Source organism: Saimiri boliviensis, chromosome 5 (assembly GCF_048565385.1).
Source record: "Saimiri boliviensis isolate mSaiBol1 chromosome 5, mSaiBol1.pri, whole genome shotgun sequence".
Classification (NCBI taxonomy): Eukaryota; Metazoa; Chordata; class Mammalia; order Primates; family Cebidae; genus Saimiri; species Saimiri boliviensis.
Window position 1 is genome coordinate 14,505,365 of NC_133453.1, and position 22,538 is coordinate 14,527,902.

Below are 22,538 nucleotides of genomic sequence, written 5' to 3' on the forward strand. Positions count from 1 at the left end.
TGACTATCCCATGGACTAGCTGATATTTAAGTAAGTTGATTTCCTGTGCTTCAGTTTCTTCATCTCTTAAATGGTAGGAATAATAATTCCTTCTTCACAAAGTAGGTGTAAAAAGGATGATGTGAGATAATATATGTAAAGTGCTTAAATGGTTTTTGGCATGTAGGAAGTTCCCAGTACCCCAGTCATTCCTATTACGGCCCAGGAACTATCACTGAGCCTTGGAAACCCCTCTCCCATGACCCTGTTCTTTTTGATTCTCTCAGTCACTGCACTAATTCTAGTCTTCAGTTTCTTCTCTAGTCTATGTCAACAGTGTAACTGGATACCTGCCACCAATTCTGCAAATTTTTATCCTATTCGTGGCCTCCTCTCCTAAACCACAGATTCATTCATGGCTTTTCCTTCTCAGAAACCAAACCCGTGTGTCCATTCTGACTATAAGCAAGGCCTAAATTCATTAAGCTACGATCCAAGGCCCTCTATGATTTGGCCTCCTCTCTATGGTTTGGCCTCATCCCAACTTGGAGTTTATAAAACATACCTTGAAGAACATTTGTTCTGCAGATTACTTCATGCTAGTGCTAAAACAAAAGGAGCTATTGTCAAATAAATTTGAGAAACTAATTGGCTAATGTGATTTCCATCCTGCAGTCTTTTCAGAACCCTTCACGTGTTCATGCACACCGTGTCTTTGCAGGAACACAGAACACCACGTGAGCTGAAGTTTGCTGACCAGGAAGTCCTGCTTCAGGGTACGTCTCAAGGAACTAGTGGTCAAAGAAACATGTTTGAAGGAACACCACTAGTTTTATCTCCCAGCATTTGTGAATAGTGATTTCATAAGTTTGCCATGCTTCCTGGTATTTGTGCCTTCTATTCCCCTTTCAAAGAATAGTCTATCTCATCATCTGCCCTATTATTTCCAAACACTCAACATACATACCCCTCTTCTCTGCAAAGCCCCCTAATTTCTCAAATCAGAGATACTTTCCTTTTGTGTTCCTCTACTTTTATTGAACTAAAATTCCCACCTTCTGTTTTGGGTTGGTGGGTAGTTAGTGTTTCTTTAGCTAAACTGTGAAGTCTCTATGGGTAGGGAAATAGTGTATTGATTCAGGTTAACACTTAACAAGGATCTCAAAAGCACGGGCACATGGGGAATAAATATTCTCTTTTACTAAAGATTTAATTCAAAATTGTTCTGGATTACTACCTCCTTACAGCTGAGTGAGATACTGAGTTCTAAAACAATGAGATTATCAGTCCACCTTATAATGGAAAGAATAAAGGACAGCTGGGGGGATACCCCCAAAGATTGTGACTGCCAAATATCCTCTGAACACTCAAAGTCTGCAGAGGTTGCCTACCTTTCTTTCTAAAAAGCTAGTACTCAAATCAAAATGCCTGTGATAGGTCACAAAGCATTGCAAGCCATTTCAAGCCAAAGAGCAGCCATGGAAATAACTGATGCTCTTTAACTTATGCCATTCAACCACAAATATTTACTAAGTGCCTACTATGTGTCAGGCAGATGGTTAAGATACAAAGGTAAATAAGAAATGGCTCTTAAAGAAGCTCATAGCCTAGAAAGAAAGTGAAAAACACAGATAAATTATGATGGAGAAAGTGATTGGGGTAGACAAATCTACAGACGCTCTAGACGCAAAGACAAAGAAGTAATTAACACCGCCTGGAGGAATCAGGGAAAGCAGCACACGACAGACAGTGTTTGATTTGGGTTTTGAATTCTGAGGAAGTCACAAGGAGAGAATAAAAGGCATGCCAGGGAGAGGGAAGGGAGATGCACACGCACAGGCCTAGGCATATGTGATTGGCATTCTCAGTGTGAATTTCCACCACTTTTTACTTTTCTTTTATGCTGTAGTAGGTTGAATAATGGTTCCCCGAAAGACATCTACATCCAAATCCCTGGAACTGATGAATGTAACCATATACAGCAAGGATTTAGCAAGTGTGACTAAGGATCTCGAGGTGCAGAGATCATCCAGGATTACCAGGGTGACTCCTAAATGCAATGACACAGACAGAAAAGGAGAAGCCCACATGACCGTGGACACAGAGATATAGTGATGCAGCCCCAAGCCAAGGAATGCCAGCAGCCACCAGCAGCTGGAAGGAGTAAGGAATAGTTTCTCCCTTACAAATTCTCTAGAGTCTAAAGCGTTCGCTTTGACACCACTCTGACAACACCAACTGTAGAAGGAGTCTGTGCTATTTTATGCCCCCATTTGCTGTACTTTGTTACAGCAGCAATAAGAAACTAATAAAGACGCTGTCTACTATCTGCCTCCAATACCATTTCCTGACATCCACAGAGAACACTGGAGTAGCCTCACACGTTGTCCCCTAACTCTACCTCCTACAGTCATCCTAGGTAATGTCCCTGTCTATGCAGATAATCCACCTGATATGATTTGGCTCTGTGTCCCCACCCAAATCTCATCTTGAATCGTAATCTGAATATAATCCTCATGTGTCAAGAGAGGTCCTGGTTGGAGGTGACTGGATCATGGGGGCAGTTTCCCCCATGCTATTCTCATGATAGTGAGTTTTAATGAGACCTGATTGTTTGATAAGGGTCTTGTTTTCCCCTGTGCTCTGTCTCATACGTGCCACCATGTAGGACGGCCTTGCTTCCCCTTCATCTTCTGTCATGATTTTAAGTTTCCTGAGGCCTCCTCAGCTATGGGGAACTGTGAGTCAATTAAGCCTCTTTGGTTCATAAATTACCCAGTCTCAGATATTGTTCATAGCCGTGTGAAAACAGACCCACCCAACACCTGAAACTCACAACTCTTTGAACACCTCCTTGACTCCCAGGATGTTTTCTTCCTCCATGCCTCAACTTCATACCACCATAGACACGCTCTGGGCCATGTTACCACTAAAACCAATTCCAGTATCTTCTCCTCTGACTACCAGTTTCTATTCCCACGGCTTTCTCAGTTTTCAAACTTGACAAAAACCTCCTATTTTTAATTCCTCCGTTATCCCATGTGGGGAACATTCCCGTGTGAGACCCCTAAAAGGCGTGAGTCTCACTATACGGTGAGTTTGATCCCAAACACAGTTTCCTACTGGAGGCAGTCGAGCTATCCGGAAATACAGGAAGAAAGATGAATGATCAGTTTCTAATATCAACCACAATATCCTTTGGGCCTAAAACTATGCGTTGATGCTAGACCGAGTAACCCCCTACCAGCAACCAGTTCCTGCTTTTAACCTTTTTATGACTCTCTCTTTAAGAATAAGTTTTAACCTTTTCTTTACTTACCTGACTGCCTAATGGTTTAACTGTCGATATTTGCAAAGCAAATGCCACCATAAGGGATGGCTTTGATTCCTGACTCAGAGATTCCTGAATGGGGAAGTTGAGTTAAGTTGAGTTAGGAGTAGACAAAGGAGAATCCGGTTAAGAGATATTCTGATGAGCAAAACCAGAAAACCTTTTCACATCTCAGTTCTAAAACAAGATCAAACCAGAGATACCTGCAGCCAGGAGGAATAATGTCTGGATGCAAACAAGCTTTGTGATTACAGGAAATTCTGTTACTTTTTACAACCACTGATTGCATATCTGACTTCTCTATTGTATAGGCCATGTAAGGTATACATTTGCATTTCCTCTTGCAACCATTGTGTATCTGATTTCTCTATTGTATAGGCCATGTGAGGCATACATTTACATTCCTCTTGCTATGACGTAAACCAGAGCCAAGAAAGTGTATTTATTCCTGGCATTTGAAAAATAAAATTTGCTGCTTAGGCACAGCCTATCAGCCCTCCAGACGCCTCGCTTTCTCTCTCTCTGTCTTTATTATTTTCCCAGGCGCACTCCCTCTTCCAGGTATTGGGACCCTCTTGCAGGTCGAGAGACCCCCGGGCAGACGTGCCTACCCGTCCGGACGGTCCACGACAATCCCATCGTCTACAAGGCTCTTGAGCTCCATTATTTTCCCTTCCCCAGAGTCATCACTACACCAACCGCCTCTCAACAGAAACACGCAGATTTGCCAGTAAGTTCATGAGGCATCAGGCCTTTCACTTGCCTGGGCTCCTTCAGAGCTATGGGAGGGATTCCAGCAATGTGTTCACATGGATTTATTTATTTTAAACTTATCAAAGTGAGATATCTTAACCACAATCCACTAAACCTGCTGTCTCTTCCCACTTTAACTACCTCTCTGTCACACTTCCTCCCATAGCAGGTACCACTGGAGTGGCCACAGGCATTTTTGAAATTCAGCTAAAGGGAAGCTGAGTTAAGGATACATTTAGTTTGGGTTCAGCGTGGTATATTTATGTGGTTTGTGGTCATTTCTGTGCATAGCTGAGTCACTGCCAGTCTTTACAATGCAGAAATGGCTTCCAGAAACACTCTTAATGCCCACTGTGCATCTGTAACTCGGATGATAACAGGAGATGTAAGAGCAGCAATACCACAGCACTCTCAAGTATCCTATGGCAAGCACTCACAGAATCAGCCAGGCTGGAATCAGGACCCAGTGTCTGGAAAAGTCTTCCAATCATCAAGCATGTAAAACTGTAAGAAGAGGATTCACTTCTCATTCACACAGTTAAAAATGAAATTAGAGGCTCTCCCACATCAGGGACATACATGATAATGCAGTATATGCAATTATAAATATACCTTTTTTTATGTTCCTTTCCATTTTGGAGAATCCTGCAAACTAACTTTGTCAGAATTCCTATGTTTTCAATTCTCAAACAAAATTATATGCAAATCACATCAAAAAGTGTAAACAAATAATCAGTAGGACTTTGGCTTTCTGGCAATTAATGAAGAGGACTGTATCATAAGAACATTAATAGAGTACTTCAATTACTTGCTGATTTAAGAACAAAGTATATCAATGCAGAAAACATAAAACCTGCACTTTACCACTAAAGTTCAATGACAACATTCAATTCACTTCAAAGAACATTTGATATTGATCACTTCACAAAAAAACTTGAAAAGTACTGAAATTTTATAGCTTGCTTGTAAAAACACCTTCACAGAGGCTTTCCAAAGTTGGACAATGATTCTACAAATTTACATGATGAGCTGTGAAGAAAGCTCTTTTAAACTCTTAATAATAGAAAACTAATTTTGAGTCACCATGATGCTCTCTCTCTGGAAATACTATTTCCAGATTATTTTCATATGACAAAGAGATCAAAGAACATGCAACAAAACCTGTGAGGAAAAATATTAGAGGTGTGTTAGAGAATTAGTATATTATTTTTATGGATTTCATAATGTTTATAATATTTGTTAGCTCTTAAAATTTTACTGTCTTTTCCTTTCTCATTTGAAACTTTTACTTTTGTGTGTAATTTTGTACTTTTTTCCTAAGAGGAACCCACAAAACCAAAGAAGCTTGAAGTCTGTAAAATTAAGATCAGGCTTTGACAAATATTTCATCTTCCTCAACTCCTTGCCTTGAGGTCTTAACTCCCAACTCTGGATTAATCTCATCAAACAAATGTAAAAAAAAATAACTGATCAGAAAGTCATCCTTTATAACTCCCCCTAAAATAAACAATCCAGACAAGGATAACCACTGATGCATACAAAAACCGTAAGGCAAAAAGTTACTGGAAAGAAGTTATTTGCATGATGTCCAAGTGTCACCTCATATAGTACTTGCTAATTCCAAAGGGATAAAGGTGCCCTTACAATGGAGACTGCCTTAACCAAGTGATTAAACTTATAATTCCTAACAAAGGGACAACCTGGCATTTATGTCCTTCCTGATATAATACAGTATGTATCTTTCCTATGGAGTACTACAGCAGAAAAAAAAAAAAAAAAAGTTTAATCTGAATCTAAGTAAAGCTTTAGACCTAACTTTCAGGTTCCAGAAATGCAAACTTCTTTAACTTGTCCCTCTATCCCTTCCAGAAATGCAAGAGATAGAGGGACAAGTTAGACAAGCCCAAAAGGAAATAAGCAGACAAGTCTAGAGTGTGAGATATTCTACACAACACAAGGCCTGGTATCTTTAAAATGTCAATTTCATGGAAAAATAAAAAGGTGGAAAGGCTGTCTTGGAGTAAAAGAATAAAGAAATATAATAATCAAAGGTAATATGTGAATTTTGGATCCCGGTTCTCCTTCAGCCACAACAGTTATTAAAGAGAACTGAACATTAGGAAAACTTGAACATTAACCAATTAACAAACAACATTAAGGAATTACTGTCAATTTTCTCTTGCATGACAACAGTGGTTTTCTAAAATTTAATTTTATGTTTAAAAAATGCCTGATGAAGTTTTTAGGGGTGAAGTTACCATGTTTACAACTTACTTTCAAATGGTGCATCAACTTTTCTTTATGTTTGAAAATTTATAAACATTTCTGAAAATAATAAAAAGTTGAAATGAGTAGAAAAATAAACATTAAAAAATTGAAACTGAAAAACAAGTACATTGATAATTTTATGGTAAAAAATTGAAACAATTAGAAAAATAAAGATATTTTTCTCTCATTTAATCAATCTAGCCAAAGAGGTTTTTAGTTGAGTCAAAGTAGTTTTATCCTTACCAAATATTATCAGTGAAGCAATATCTAAAGCCTAGGGGGTAGTGCTTTCAGCTGCCATATTTTACCAAATACAGTGGATCCTTGAACAACATGGGTTTGAACTATGCAGGTCCACCTACATGAGGATTTTCTTCCACCTCTGCTACCCATGAGACAATAAGACCAACCCCTCCTCCTCAATGTGAAGATGATGAGGACAAAGACCTTTATGATGATTCACTTCCACTTAACAAATAGTAAATACATTTTCTCTTCCTTATGATAATCTTAATCACATTTTCTCTAGAGTGCTGTAACAATACAGTTTATAATATACGTAACATACAAAATGTTCATTACTTGACTGTATATGTTATCAGTAAGGCTACTGATAGTTAAGACTTTGGGGTGTCAAAAATTACACACAAATTTTCAACTACATAGGGGCTAAGCACCTCTAAACCCCAAGTTGTTCAAGGGTCAACTGTAATATCCCAGGGCCCAAATGCAGCCATGCCCTGCTTATTTCATATTTTCAAATGGCTTATGAGCATTTTTAAACTGCTGTCATTCAGGATGAAAAAAATCAAGCAGGAACAAAGGGAAGTATGGAGTAGAAGTCAAACAAACAAATAACAGCTGATGTATTAATTTTAGAAAGAAAAAGAAATTAGGTATGATTCTATTTAGGAACAGTGTACATATTCAGTGACTTATTTCATAATAAAAGGGTTGAGTACTTCTTATTGTTCACAAAGAGGTCTTTCGCATATGATTCCTCAAAACTGATTTATTAAACAGGGAAGGTGAGTAACACCCCATTTCACAGATGAGGAAAATGAGTCTCGGAGAGGCTGTGCACCTTGCCCGAGGTCCCACGGTCAGTATGTGAGCCTGGCCCCCGCACATTTAACTGCTATCCTCTAGCATGGTCGCTGAGTGGCTGTCTTACTCTGGTGATGTTCACGAATCTGAACTTCAGTTTTCTACCTAGATAGCCTAAGGCTCAGATGAGAACACGCAGAGGTTCTTAATTTGATTAGAAGGTAAAACCAGGCAACAGATTCCCCTTCCTCCCATCAACAGAATCTTGGTGGGGGTAGGAGGTGGGAAGGGACAGGAGCCCGGTCTAGGAAGGAGGCACCAGAAGTGGCCTGCACATCTCCCTCCTGGGACACCTCTTCAGACACTATCACCAGTCAGGGTCCCAGGACATGAAGGAACATGGAAAGCTGGATGTGAGGCAGAGCAACCACTGAAGTAAGTACACACAGAGACTGTGAGAAGCAAAAGCACCACATGAATGGGTGAGACTGCTTCACTCTGCATCAAGTCCATGCCCCTCACACTCCTCACAATGCCCAATAGCTGCCTATTTGGAGTGGCTTTCCTTAATAAAAGTCTGTAACTGGGGAAATTACTAATCCTGTGGCTTTCATAAAACACAGAGGTCTACCAAATGTTTGCTTTGGCAGATTTTTTTTTTCCTCCCAAAGGGCAGCCCATACAGTCCTGCAATAAAGCAAGCTTTGTTCTAAAGATTTACAGTGTTTTCCCAGTGAAAATTCTAATTGACAGCCATCAGGCAAATAACAATGCATGGCAAAGAGAGCTCTAGTTTCAGCCATTCTTCCAAGATCCGTCTCAAAGAAGCACTCACTGCTTAGGTTTCCTGGACCAATGTTTAGTGTAGTCTTTATTTGGGCACATTATGCTTGGATATTAGAAGTTTATCATTCAAAGCAGTCAAATCTTAAAAATCAAAAGAACTTCCAAGTTCAAAGACAAGAAATTTCATTTACTTCCCAGGCTCAGAATTACAGGTCCCTCCACAAATATGCATATGACACAAAAATGCAACCATGCCTTTTCCATGTAAGTGGGGGGAACCCTAAAAAATGAAATGCATAATAAGCTCTTCAGAAACAGTTGCATAAGGATATTAAATGCACCATTATTCAATGGATTCATCACAGGATAAAAGTTCAAATAGCTGAGGGAATGATTTTCATATGAATGTTGGGTGTTGCCAGTCACATACAAGAGCCCATCATGGATACAGAGAATCAAGTGACAACAAGCAAGTACGGGGAACAGTGAGTGACAAGGTATAGAGAGGGCTGTTCAGATAAGGGACAGACATTACTGGATGCTTTTTCAAAGAAAACTTTGAAGATTTTGTTAGGCTTTCTTCGTGGAACTGTCAAAAGTAGCAATACAATTGTAAATGAGTGGTCCTCAGGGGCCACGTCACTGCCATTTATAGGCCAGCTGCCAGTGGCTGCCCATGATGGGAAATTAGCATCAAAGAAAGACCCAGAGTTACTGGGCTGACACACAGCCCAATGAAAATACTCTCAAATAAGGTATGACACCCAGCAAAGTCACACAAATCAAAACCAAAATAAAAACTGTCTAAAAAGAACAGTAGCAAATAGAAATCTTCCTTCTTTCTGAACCTTCCTGAATCTCTCGCTTTGCCAATGTCTAGTCCCACAGTGAAAATAAGCAAACATGCATTTCCAGTTGGACAATACAGATTAAGGAAAGTGAAGCTGGTGAAAGAGATGGAAAAATAACACAACTTATAATTTATCTAAATAAAAAGCAGAGAAAGCAACTTATTCTCCCTTTTCTAAACAAAAAGCAGAGAAAGGAACCAAAGGAGAAAAGTGCAGCATGAATGGGCAGGACCCCCAGACAGGAGTCAGGGGGCCTGAACCGTCATGAGTTTGTGTCTACCACAAACTGTTGGTTGATAAGTCCCTTAACCTTCTGACCTTTCAAGTCCTTCTCGGTAAGGAAAAAAAAAAAATCATCTAGATCAGCAGTTCTGAAACTGCACTTCTTCGAGCTCTAGGGTTCTGTGGAAGTGCCTCCTCTGAGGAAGCCGCAGCAACACAGAGTAAGATGTCACTGCTCAGCCCAGAAGACTTCAGAGCTGATCCATTTCACATTCTAAGAGTTAAGTAAAGCCTTTTGTTTAAAAAGTTCTATTACCAAGACAATTGACAGCTAAAATGAATTAAAAACATGAGATCAACATACCTTACAGCTTTTTAACCTTTAGAGTTATGCGGTTTCTATGGGCTTCTTTGGAATATTGCTTTCAGAATTAACTAGCTGATTGGCTGGTTAATATTGATCCTCAAATCTGTATAGCAGGTTCTCCTACTTAAAAAATGAGGAATCTGCAACTCAGTTAAAACAAGTAACCCCAAATTATACAGCCCAATAGTTGACAAGATTCAAACCCAGAAATGTCTGACATGAAAACCATTAAGCTTGATTCTGTCGATAAAGAATAAACTTCACCGTGAAAAACAATTGGTTACCTTATTATTACTGCAATTGTTTTCTCCATGGAACATCAGGTTCTTCAACTGTATTCCCTAAAAGAAAACACTTACCCTGGTGAGCATAAATGAATAGCCACAAGTTCGACCCAACAAGCAAATCTGTTCGGTACGGGAAAGCCCAAAACGTTGACAAAGCCTCCAGGGCAATAATGGTTGTTAAGAACTTTCAAAGCAAACAAAACTCCTAAAAAAGAATAAAGAACACACAAATATCAACAATCCAAATATAGGAGCATCAACATTTACAAAGAAAGCTAATTAAAAGTAAAAATGATTATTCGATTACATCCAACTTTGTGCTTTATAACATACCCTATTCCTTACAACCCTGCATTCAGTAAAAAGACAATGTTAAAGGCAGTTGTTCCTTTGATGTTTCTAAATATGGAAGTCCGTATTGGTGTTCAGTATGCTACTAAATACGCTAACACCTAAAATGTGAATAAAATACTAGCAATCGTATTAAATGCCAGTGAATTTTACGCTATAAAATAGTTAAGCTATCTAAATTTTAACTTAAGAAAAAATACCAGTAATATGTATTTTTCTAACCTCTATGGAAAAACATGTTAAAGGCAGGGCATGTATTCTTTCTTCTCCCATAATTAGATGCATAAGGATACATCTTGGAAGGAAAGGGAAAGGATGTCAGGAAAAGCAGACGGAAGGATTAGATGTCCTTGTTTCAGAACTACTTCTCTCCTCCCCTTCACAGTCTAATATTTAGAATACCTAGTTTAAATCCTGCTGGCAATTTTGGTCCCATGAAATATCTGTAAAAAATAACTAGTGAGGAAAAGACGAGAGACAACACATCACACAGCTAACGTCATTCAGACTGGGTTCAAATCCCAGCTCTATCACTTCCTAGCTGTGCAGCCTTGTGTAGTAACCTCACTTCTCTGGGTCTTGGTTTCCTCAACTATAAAATCAAGACAATCCCTCAACGGGCAGCAGGTGATCAGAAAAAAAAAAATTAAAAATAAAAAAAATAAAATCAAGACAATCCCATCTCCACATGGATCTGCTGCACAAATGAAATAGGTAAGGTTATACAGAGTGACCATTATGGCTCCTGCAACATGGCAAGCATGCCATGGCAGAGTGTGATGCATTTATTAACAAAGTCATCAGGAGGCATATGCAGGACAGTTCTCCAGGTGGCATTGGGCCTATGTAGTTCTCCCCCTCCTTTCTCGCTTGTAGTTCACAAGAATAACTGTGGAAATGTGCTGGCAATACAACGCCCTGAGATAAAAAGGGGCTGGCTGAAACAGCCTAGTACTCTCCTTGAACAGGATGTCTTTCAAAGCTTTGCCCAGTGATTCATGTGATTCCCAGGTTTGTACCCGGCTGCCTCTTTGAGGTTCCTTATCTTCATGTAAGGGGCACACACAGTCAAGATCCCAACAGCCCTGGGCAGCTTTTTGAGCCTAGAAGGATGGGCTCACAATGAAACCCAGGCTCTTGTTGTCCCTTGGTGCCTAACTGTAAACACTAAATCCGCTTCATGTAACTTGTTGCATGAGTGTGCTGTGGTTCATCAGGTACAGACAAGTTGGTGACCAGAGAGAGCACACTGAGTCTGCTTCATGCGCACACTCATCTTTTTAGAGAACTCCCTATTGCAAATACATCTGTGGGTCTTTCTGTGACCCTACCATATGGAGCTGGTACATGTTGCCAATATGATGTTTACAAAACCACCTCCCAGCAGGTCCTAGTGTAGACTGTCAAAGAGTGAATAATGCAGCGTAATGTAGAATGCAAAAACTAGTCTCTGCTATGTTCCAGCCTCTTCTCCAAGATGCAAGTCTCAGCAGCCCTTGACCACTCAGAATTTGGTCCTCTCACCAACTAGGGACCCACACTTCCTAAAATTACAGCAGCCGCACCTCTCTTGCTTCCTTTATGCATGCAACCTCAAAATTTCATCTCCCTTACCTGAGAAACCTACAGCACAGCTCCTTTTGAAGTCAGGTTCATCCATAAATTCAGCAACAGCAAATTGCAAGAGCAGGTATACCACTCCAGTAAGTACGGAAAATGTGGTGATAACACAGGCAAACCATCTACTTCCCAATCTTTTTTCTAGATGTATTCCTTTCCAGAGCATGGATGCCATATTGAAATATAAATGCCAATCATCAGCATGGTGAACGGGAGACAGCAGTAATCGCTGCCAGTCATTTTGCTGGTAACACCTCTCCACGCTAAGGCAGGAGCTATACAGTGACTTCAGAGGATTCAAGAAGAACCAGATGTTGAGGGCCAAAGTTGCTAGGGTGACAGGTGGAATGTTATTGATCCCAACATGGAAGATTTGAGAAAGGAGCAGAATAAGTCCGGTATTTATCCCTCTTGATCTCCGCTGCATGGCCAGATATCAGGGAAATAGCTCAGCAATGGGAAAACGTGGTCAGGTGGTCAGGTTTTAGGTATCCGGAGAGATAGACAGACAGCTGAACCTAAAACACAAAATACATGTGAAAAACCATCTTTTAAGAATTATTACATTGATAAGACACACTCACTTCAAGATAAATTCCCATGAGGTAAATGCTACTTCTCATTTTAACAGAAATATTTATGTTCAACATCTTCAAGAGTAATAAATAAGGTGCTGACTGACATCCTTCCTTCATTTTACATTCTAGAATAGAAATTTTATCCCAAATCCCAACGAATCAGTTAATGGACAGATATGTTTTTCTCTGACAAACATGTCATGAAATTAACTTGACTTCCTTATATACAAACATGTAACCTCATGAAAAGCCTATAAAGACAGGGTGCAAGCATTTAATGATTTCTACTCAGAATCCTGGCCAGGATTCTTTACCCTCTCCATTTTCTTTTAAAGAAATATTTGATTTTGATATGTTGGAATGAGCTTGCTCCCAAGTTTTTAAACATCAACAAGTTTTAAGACACAAGCACACATTACCTTCAATCCCAATTTCCATGCTGCCAGATTATCAACTGTCTGAACTCTATTTTCACAACTTAAGCTTTTAGTTACCTACAAGCCAAATCCTGGATTGAAAGACAGACCTTGTTTTTAAGAGGCTCACTTTCTACCAAGAAATAAACCAACAGCCAGCACACAATGTTCCAAATGGAGTAAGAGAGAGAACCCAGAGCGCAGGCACACAACGCAGCCTGAGGTGGTGATCTGACTACCGTCTTAGGGTGATCTGGGGTTAATGACAATGAGAAGTTCCACAGCCTACTAGCCCACTTCTCCACCCCGCTGGACCTGGGCTGGCATTGTGACACGCTTTGGCTCACAGGATATGGAGGAAGAGATACTACATGAGCTCGCAGCCTACACTTCAAGATGATTTGTAGGCTTCTCTCTCTTGAAACCATCTCAAGCAACCATGTGAACAAGTTTAGGCCAGCCTGCTGGGTAATTAAGAAAGGTACAGACTCCGGTCACCCTGATGGTCCTGGCCACTAGCCAGTTACCATCCCAGAAGGGAAGCTGTCTAGCTGACCACACGTACAAAAGTGAGTCCAGCTGAGCCCAGTCTTAATTTGCTGACCCACAAAACAGTGAGCTAGATCAATTGTACTTGGTTTACTTCACTGAGCTTTGGAGTGGTTTGCTAGGCAGCAATTACTAATATAGGAATTACTACCTTTGGGACTGCTATGGTTTAGGTGTTTATCCCTCCAAAACCTCATGTTGAATTTTTTTTTTTTTTTTTTTTTTTTTTTTTTTTTTTTTTTTTTTTTTTTTGCTCTGTCACCTAGGCTGAAGGGCAGTGGCATGATCTTGGCTCATCACAACCATTACCTCCTGGGTTCAAGTGATTCTTGTGCCTCAGACTCCTGAGTAGTTGGGATTACAGGTATGTGCCACCATACTTGGCTAATTTTTGTATTTTTAGTAGAGATGGAGTTTCACCATGTTGGTCAGGCTGGTCTGGAACTCCTGACCTCAGGTTATCTGTCTGCCTCAGTCTCCCTAAGTGCTGGAATTCTAGGCGTGAGTCACCGCACCAAGCCTCATTTTGAAATCTGATTCCAGCATTGAAAATAGAGCCTAATGGGAGGTGTTTGGGTCATGGGGGAGTATCCCTCATGAAAAGATGAATGCCCTCTCTGAGGTCAGGGGTGAGTGTGTTCTCAGCCTTATTAGTTCCTGCCAGCACTGGCTGTTAAAAGAGACTGTTAAAAGAGACTGGCACCTCCCCACTTCCTTTCTTCCTCTCTCACCACATGATCTCTGCACATGCCAGCTCCCCTTTGCCTTCTTCTATTGCAAGTGGAAGTGGCCTGATGCTTCCATCAGATGCTTAAAATTTTGAACTTCATAGCCAGCAGAACCATGAGCTAAACAGACCTCTTTTCTTTAAAATTACTCAGAAGCAGGTATTTCTTTATAGCAATCCTAAATGGAGTCAGACAGGGAGGGACTGGTTTATGCTCATGAAAAGAAGCTAGTAATGGAAGAGATGCAGGCAGAGACAGACTAAAGATGCAAGAGATTAAAAAAAAAATCAATGCTTAGAAGGAAGAGTCTTTTCCTCTTTTTTTTTTTTTTTTTTTTTTTAAGAATAAAGAAGAGGAAGAAAGAGAAAGAGGAAGAAGGAGAGAGGATGGGGGTATTGCTTTATTGCCCGGGCTAGAATGCAGTCTAAATATGGGTATGCCTATAATTGTCCTTAATAATGGAGACATGAAAGAAAATGAGGGAAGAGAATAGCAAGGAGCCAACCAAGATTTCTTTTAAACTTCTAAGTTGATATGATGTGGTACTGATAAGAGTGTATATTTTGTATATTTAAAGTGCAGAGTTCTATAAATGTTAATTACATTTACTTGTTCCAGATCTGAGTTCAAGTCCTGAATATCGTTGTTAATTTTCTGTCTCATTGATCTGTCTAATATTAATGTTGAAGTCTCCCACTATTATTATGTGGGAGTCTAAGTCTCTTTATAAGTCTTGTATGTCTGCGTATTCCTGTATTGGGTGCGTATATATTTAGGATCTTTAGCTCTTCTTGTTGTTGCATTGATCCTTTTATCATTAGATAATGTCCTTCTTTGCTTCTTTTGATCTTTGTTGCTTAATTGTAACTTCTGCTTTTTATTTATTTATTTTAGCTGTTTGGTTGGTAAATCTTTCTCCATCCCTTGTTTGGAGTCTTTGTGTATCCTCGAATGTGAGATGGATCTGGATGCAGCATACTGATGGGTTTTAGTTTTTTATTCAAACTGCCTGTCTTTGGATTGGGGGATTTAGTCAATTTAAATTTAGAATTAATAATAATATATGTGAGTTTAATACTGCCATTAGCTGGCTATTTTGTCCATTAGTTGATGTAAATTCTTCATTATATTGATGCTCTTTTTGATAATTTTTTTAGAAAGGCTGATACTGTTTGTTCCTTTCATATGTGTAGTGGTTCTTTCAGAAGCTCTTGTAAAGCAGGCCTGGTGGTGATGAAATCTCTGAGTGCTTGCTTATTCACAAAAAACTTTATTTTTCCTTCACATGTGAAGGTTAGTTTGGCTGGATGTGAAATTCTGGGTTGAAAGTTCTTTTCTTTAAGGATGTTGAATATTGGCCCCCACTCTCTTCTGGCTTGTAGGGTTTCTGCTGAGAGATCTGCTGTAAGTCTGATAGGCTTCCCTTTGTGGGTAACCTGACCTTTCTCTCTGGCTGCCCTTAGTATTTTCTCCTTCATTTCAACCCTGGTGAATCTGACGATTATGTGCCTTGGAGTTGCTCTTCTTGAGGAATATCTCTGTGGTGTTCTCTGTATTACCTGGAGTTGAATATTATCCTGCCTTACTAGGCTGGGAAAATTTTCCTGAATAATGTCCTGAAGCGTATTTTCCAGCTTGGATTCATTCTCTTCGTCACATTCAGGTACACCTATCAAGTGTAGATTAGGTCTTTTCACATAGTCCCATATTTCTTGGAGACTTTGCTCGTTCCTTTGTATCCTTTTTTCTCTAATCTTGTCTTCTTGTTTTATTTCATTGAGTTGGTCTTCGACCTCTGATATCCTTTCTTCTGCTTGATCAATTCGGCTGTTAAAACTTGTGCATACTTCACGAAGTTCTCCTATTGTGTTTTTCAGCTCCATCAATTCACTTATATTCCTCTCTAAATTGTGTATTCTTGTTAACATTTCGTCAAATCTTTTTTCAAAGTTCTTAGTTGCTTTAGATTGGTTTAAAACAAGTTCTTTTAATTCACAGAAGTTTCTCATTATCCACATTTTGAAGCCTGCTTCTGTAATTGGAACACACTCGTTCTCCATCAAGCCTTGTTCCGTTGCTGATGAGGAACTGTGATCCCCCGCTGAGGGAGAGGCGTTCTGATCTTGGGCATTCTCAGCCTTTTTTGGCCGTTTTCCTCCCTTCGTTATAAATTTATCCATCTGTGGTCTTTGAATTCACCGTCTTTGTAATTAGGTTTCTGAGTGGACGTCCAACTTACTGATTCTCAGCGCCGAAATCTGAGCAACCCACTGCACTGACCAAATCAGCGGCGTTAAGATTAATGGTGCTTTTCCGACTCTGCACCAAGAACCGTCGCTCCAAGGCGCCGGCAAAACCGCCTCGCCGGTCACAAGAGTCGCGCTGGCGACCCGTGGGGCTCCTCCGCTGGGAATCTCCTGGTGCGTGAGCAAGAAGAATTCATGTGAAGGTGTGGCATCCTCTCATTCTTTGCGCTTTCAGTGGGAGCTACAATCCCGAGCTGTTAGTGATCAGCCATCTTGGATCTCTCTTTTCCTCTTAACAGAAAAAAAAAATTAGGTGTATCTGTGGATATTAAATAGATTAGGGGCAAAATGTTGAAAAAGTTCTCATCTAATGGTTTCTGTTTCCTCTATGGAGATTACTTGGCCCCAACCAAACAGGTAACTCACTCCTATACCCCAAGGATTCTAACTTGGACTGCACACTGGACAATGCATGAGCTTTAAAGTGAAAAGGGGACACAGGATTCCCTAATTTTCTAGCTCTGTGACCTAGAGCAAATCACTTAAACTTTCTGAACTTCAATTTCTTTGCTTTAAACTAAGAATCATTAAACCTCCTTCCCAGGATTACTGTAACATGCTTGGAATAAAACAGGTAGAATAAACAGTAGCTACTATTTTCATTTCTATAAAGTAAACTCACTTATGTGAGAATTAATTCCTTTGCAAATGGTAACATCCTAAAAGACTCAAAGGTATTCCTATGCCCCCATATGGATTCTATAACTTTGGATAAATCTTATTTAGCCAAACACCTCCCATTATACTCTATTTCCAATACTGGGTATCAGATTTCAACATGAGGCCAGGCCAGTGGTTCACATCTGTAATCCCAGCACTTTGGGAGGCTGAGGCAGACGGATCACCTGACGTCAGGAGTTCGAGACCAGCCTAACCAACATGGTGAAACCTGGTCTCTACTAACATTTATATTTTTCACATTAGAACTCAAGTCAATGTTCAACTCTCTACCTACTGTGACTTTTTTGCAATTCTCCTAAATTTATCAATATGTGTGCATGCATGTGTGTGCACACACGTAAATATGTATATTATACATATCAAACATTATTACCTTTCATAGGAACAATGAAAAAACTGGCCTTGATCAGATCAATAAATCATCCGCTTAAAATAAATCACAAAATAAACCATTCAATACCATTACCAACAGCGTGTTATGACACTGGGCTCTATGTGGCAGAAATTCAAAACTAATTACATCTTTGCTTCAGAAAAAGCTGCCCCTCAATTAGAATCGTTAGTGATGAAGAATATAGATAAAAGAACAGAATTCCCAGTCTTACTTCACACTGTGTCCCAGGCTCTGATCACACTTTCCTAAGTTACTTCTGGCCAAAGGCAAAGTTGTCTTTCTGTCTGGATCCCTTCGCACCTCCCAGCTCTCCGCTGTTTACTGCTCCTGCTTCCTGGGACGCCTTGTTTTCCTGAGGCTTCCCTTCTCCTTCCAACTCATTTCTCTGCTGTTCACTTCTGCTCTATCCCTACTCTCTCCTGCACACACTCAAGGGCTTCCACTTTGATGATTTTTATAATTCTTTTTATCAGGATGATTCCCACATTTCTATTTTTCAGCTTTAATTTCTCAGCAGTTTTCAGGAACATAATCTTAGAGGAAAATATAGTCTGCCTGATGTCTTGCTTTCTAAAAACTGAATTATCCTTTCTTATAGAACGATGGTTCAGCCATTCCTCCTTTCACTCATCTATTTAATAAATATTTACCAAGTGTCATTTCATTCATCATTCGATAAATATCTACCAAGTGCACTGGAGGCACAGAAAATAACAAAACACTTATATTCCCAGCCCCTAAATGGCTGACTTCTATTTGATGAAGGAAATAAAAACAGTGTCCACAGGAAATCAAAAGAGAAGTAAAATTGTGTGGCTTGACTTCTCAATGAATGCATACTTAATGTGAAAGGAGATATAACCACAGCCAATGTGATAGTGCATATCTTTGGGGCTCAACCTTTGTAAACAAAGGCCACTTAGCGTGCCAGTGTAGGTAGAACATACGTTTTGGGTTTTAAGTAGCAAAGACAAATCAGTCCTAGTTCATAACAACTGTAGAGTAGTTTCCTTCCTAATCAGTTACCAAGTCAGCCATCCAAGGCGAGGGATGCAGCCTGTCACAAGACAACTTAGAAAATTCAACTGATTCATGTAAAGATCAAATCTGTAACCTGATCATGTGGCCCAGGGAGGCACAGTTCTAGGAACACCAAGGAAGAAAGACCACAAGAAGACAGCAATGACTATAAAATGAATATTGTTAATGTCTTGCCCACCAGATAATACTCACAGAAATTTTTAGAGTGCTGCACTATCTGAAAGACCACAGAGGCAACATCAATTATAGCAACTTATCTGTCAACTGAAGACCTGTAAAATATGCTGGGTTTTGGAAGTGGTTTATGTATTCTAACCTGCATCCAGACCACAAGCCAGTTACCAGAGTTTAAAAAAGGGCAGTCCCTGTGCTCCCTTACCTTACAAACACACCCTCCCGCCAGACTTAGCATGCCCCAAACTGAACACTGAACTGTCCCTTCCAAATCAGCTCCTCCTCTCATGCTCACCACCTCAGGATACAGGATCTCCATCTATCCAGGTGTTCAAGTCAAAGTCGTAAGTCATAGAAAGATCCTTGACATGTCCTTCGTCGTAAGTCATAGAAAGATCCTTGACATGTCCTTCGACCTTAACCTTCTCACCCTGCTACCCCCAAATCCTATCCGTCAAATTTTATTAATTCTTCTAAACAGTTTTTATCGATCTACTTCTTTCTAGCTCCAGGGCCACTGCTCTAGTCTGGATCACCATCATAACTTGCCTAATTACTATAAAATCCAACCAACTGACTTCCTTGCTTCTCCTCTGATACCCACTAACTATTTCCACCACTGCTTAGAGTAACCTTGTATAAAACTGAAGTTGGACTCCCCGGAAGTAAGCCTTTGATGGCTTGCCATCGCAGCAAGAATAAGTCCAAACTCTTTCCCATAATTGTATGCTTGTATCACCAGTTCCCCTGCCCACCACTATGGTCTCATCTCAAGCTGGCCTCTCCATCAGTCACTATGATCCAGTAGCATGGGCCTCCCATATCAGTAGCTCTGGGATTACAGTATAAATGGCTGAGGGCAGGAATAACCTTATCCACTTTGATCACCAACAATGCCCAAAGCCACCATAGGATCACTACGAATACACAGTGACTGGCATATGGTCCACACTTAAGTAAATGTACTCGTCCCTGGGTATCCATGGAAGATTGGTTCCAGGAACTCCATCCAACAAATACCAAAATCAGTGGATGCTCAAGTCCCTTATATAAAACATATAAACTATGCACACCCTCTCATATACTTCAGATAATCTCTAGGTAACTTATAATATCTAATACAATGTAAATTCTATACAAATAATTGTTTTATTGTATTGTTATGTAATAATGACAAGAAAAAAAGTGTGTACGTGTTCAATACCAATGCAATCATCCATTTCCCATCCCTCCCCTCCCAAATATTTTCAATCTGTAGTTGGTTGAATTCATAGATACAGAATCCATGGATATGGAGAGCCAACTGTATTTCTCAAGTGACCCAAGATTAGTATATTTTTAATGTATCCACATTATATGATAAACAAAACTGATTAAGAAGGTCTGAATACCTATGATATGTTCATCTTTAAGTATTTTTCCTGCAACTGTAACAACTTTTCCCGTAGCACTATACATATTATTCCACTTAGCATTTTTAGGTCCACAACAGTATTTATAACGTTAATCTCAACATTATAGAAATAAATCTCTTATTCATTTAAAAATGTACTGATAAGTTGCTTTGCCAGAGCTATTTGACAAAAAAATCGCATTTTAATATGTAATAATATAGACTAGACAGTACTATATCAAGGCTGTGGCAGAGAGAAATGGAAGATTTCTTGAAATATTGATAGGAAAATTAGCCATATTTACTTTTAATGAGAAATTAAAAATTTAACAGGTATGTTATAAGAAAGACTAAGCTGCTAGAACAAACAAAAGAAACTGAATTCATAACTTGGGAAACCAACGTGTCTCAAGGGGGAGAGAAAGGAGTAAGAAGGGAAAATAAACTAATTACAGTGATTTTCAATTCTACTTACAAAGCAGAAAATCTTTCATCATTATCATTTAATAAGGCAGTATATATCTCAATTTCCAGATTTAAATGTTCAATAAGAATTGAGACCATTAAATTGCAAGAATATATGCCAGTTATAAATTCTACTACCAATTTGGTGTCTGCTACTAACCAAATTAATTTCACAAGAAAGACAGGAACTTCAAAGTTTTAATAGGAGTAATCAAATGCTGTTCAGAAGATTGAGACTTCCATGTTACTAAAAGTATAACAAATTCCAAAATTATCCCCTAAAATCTTCTTAAATTGTATGGTTTTTTTTTTCCCCTTTAAGACTCAAGAAGTCTGTCACTATATAACTGAGATAGATTAATGCTGTGTCATTAGCACTACTTTCAAGCCATTGATAAGTTTCATTTAACAGTTTCGAATATTTGAAGTATATGCTCTAATAAATAAGGGAAAATTTAGGTTTGTTTAAGCCATTTGGCAAGTATTTATCAGAGGCCTCTTATCACTCACACTCAGTACTTTGCTAATACCTGATCTTCCAAATGCGTAGTCCATTTATGCTGGAGGCTGCAAATTGTTTTGTGTGAAAAATCAGACCTTGGCAATGACCTTGAGCAAGATATAAATAACTCCCACAAGCTTAGTGTTCCAATAATGGAACACTAGGCATAAATGGGATTTAGCATTCATATTTTAAAAGCTGAAATATAACTCACGTATCATAAAATTCAACCTTAAAGAATACAATTCAATGTTTTTCAGTATATTCACAAGGTTGGGCATATCTAATTCTAGAATTTTCATGACCTCAAAAAGACACCATACCCATTAGCAGTCAGTCACTCCCCATCTAGTGCCTGGCAACAATCTATTCATACTTTCTGTCCCTATGAATTTGCCTATTCTGGACATTTCATATAAATGAAGTCACACAATATGTAGCCCTTTGTATTTGGCTTCTTCCCATTAGCATAATGCTTTCATAGTTCATCCATGTTGTAGCAAGTATTGATAACTTGTTTCTTTTAATGGTCAAATAATATTTCATTGTGTGAACATACCATATTTTGTTCATCCATTCATCAGCTGATGGGCATTTCAGTTGTTTTTCCTTTCTGGCTATAATAAATAATGCTGCTATAAACATTCATGTACAACTGTTTTTAATTCAAGTTCTAGGGTACATGTGCAGATCTTGCAGGATTGTTACATAGGTATACACAAGCCATGGTGGTTTGCTGCCTCCATCCCCCCAACCACCTACATTAGGTATTTCTCCTAATGTTATGTCATGTACAATTTTTTATGAATATACGTTTTCAGTTCTCTGGGGTACATACCTAAGAGTGAAATTGCTGGTTCATACAGTGACTCTATGTTTAATTTTCTGTGTAAATGCCAAATTGTTTTCTGAATTTCTACACAATTTACATTCCCTTCAGCAGTGTACAAGGGTTCCAGTTTCACCACATCCTCAACAATACTTGTACTTATCCATCTTTTTTACTGCTGCCATCCTAGTGGATGTGAAGTAATGCTGATTTTCATTCCATAATGACTCATGATACTGAGAAAATGCTTCGATTTTCATTGCTTCAAATACAATATAAACATACATGCTCACAGGCACACAGAGAAGCACACATATACCCAAACACACACACACACAAACACACACACACACACGCACACTCACTCTCTCTCTCCCTCTCTCTTTCTAAAGAAAATTATTTAACAAGCTCAGGTCAAGAGAAATATTCAGAAAGAAAGGTGAAACCACAAAAAAACCTGTCCTGGTTAAACCACTAAAACTGCAGCCCCACCATCCCCCTATGCTATAATATGCCAGAAGGGAATGCAAATGTACTTCGATGGCAAGATTATTGCTTAGGTCAACATATTTGACTGCAAATTCTGTACAATTATTTAGGAAAAAAACAGGGTTAGTGTG

General features: G+C 39.2%; 1 protein-coding gene across 4 annotated transcripts in view; it reads right to left on the bottom strand.

Annotated features, from left to right (window-relative positions):
• The window catches only part of RHBDD1 (rhomboid domain containing 1), a 162,844-nt gene that overhangs the window by 120,286 nt on the left and 20,020 nt on the right, over positions 1-22,538 (bottom strand). For 3 of the 4 annotated variants that reach the window (XM_003925463.4, XM_074398945.1, XM_010336233.3), the window contains 2 exons: positions 11,857-12,380; positions 9,964-10,096 (listed from right to left, as the gene is read on the bottom strand). In XM_003925463.4, the coding sequence (XP_003925512.1) occupies positions 9,964-10,096; positions 11,857-12,289 (566 nt within the window). In that variant the 5' untranslated portion in view covers positions 12,290-12,380. Of the gene's footprint in view, positions 1-9,963; positions 10,097-11,856; positions 12,381-14,736; positions 15,148-22,538 lie in introns of those variants that run through there. The other variant, XM_074398946.1, reaches the window with a different exon arrangement.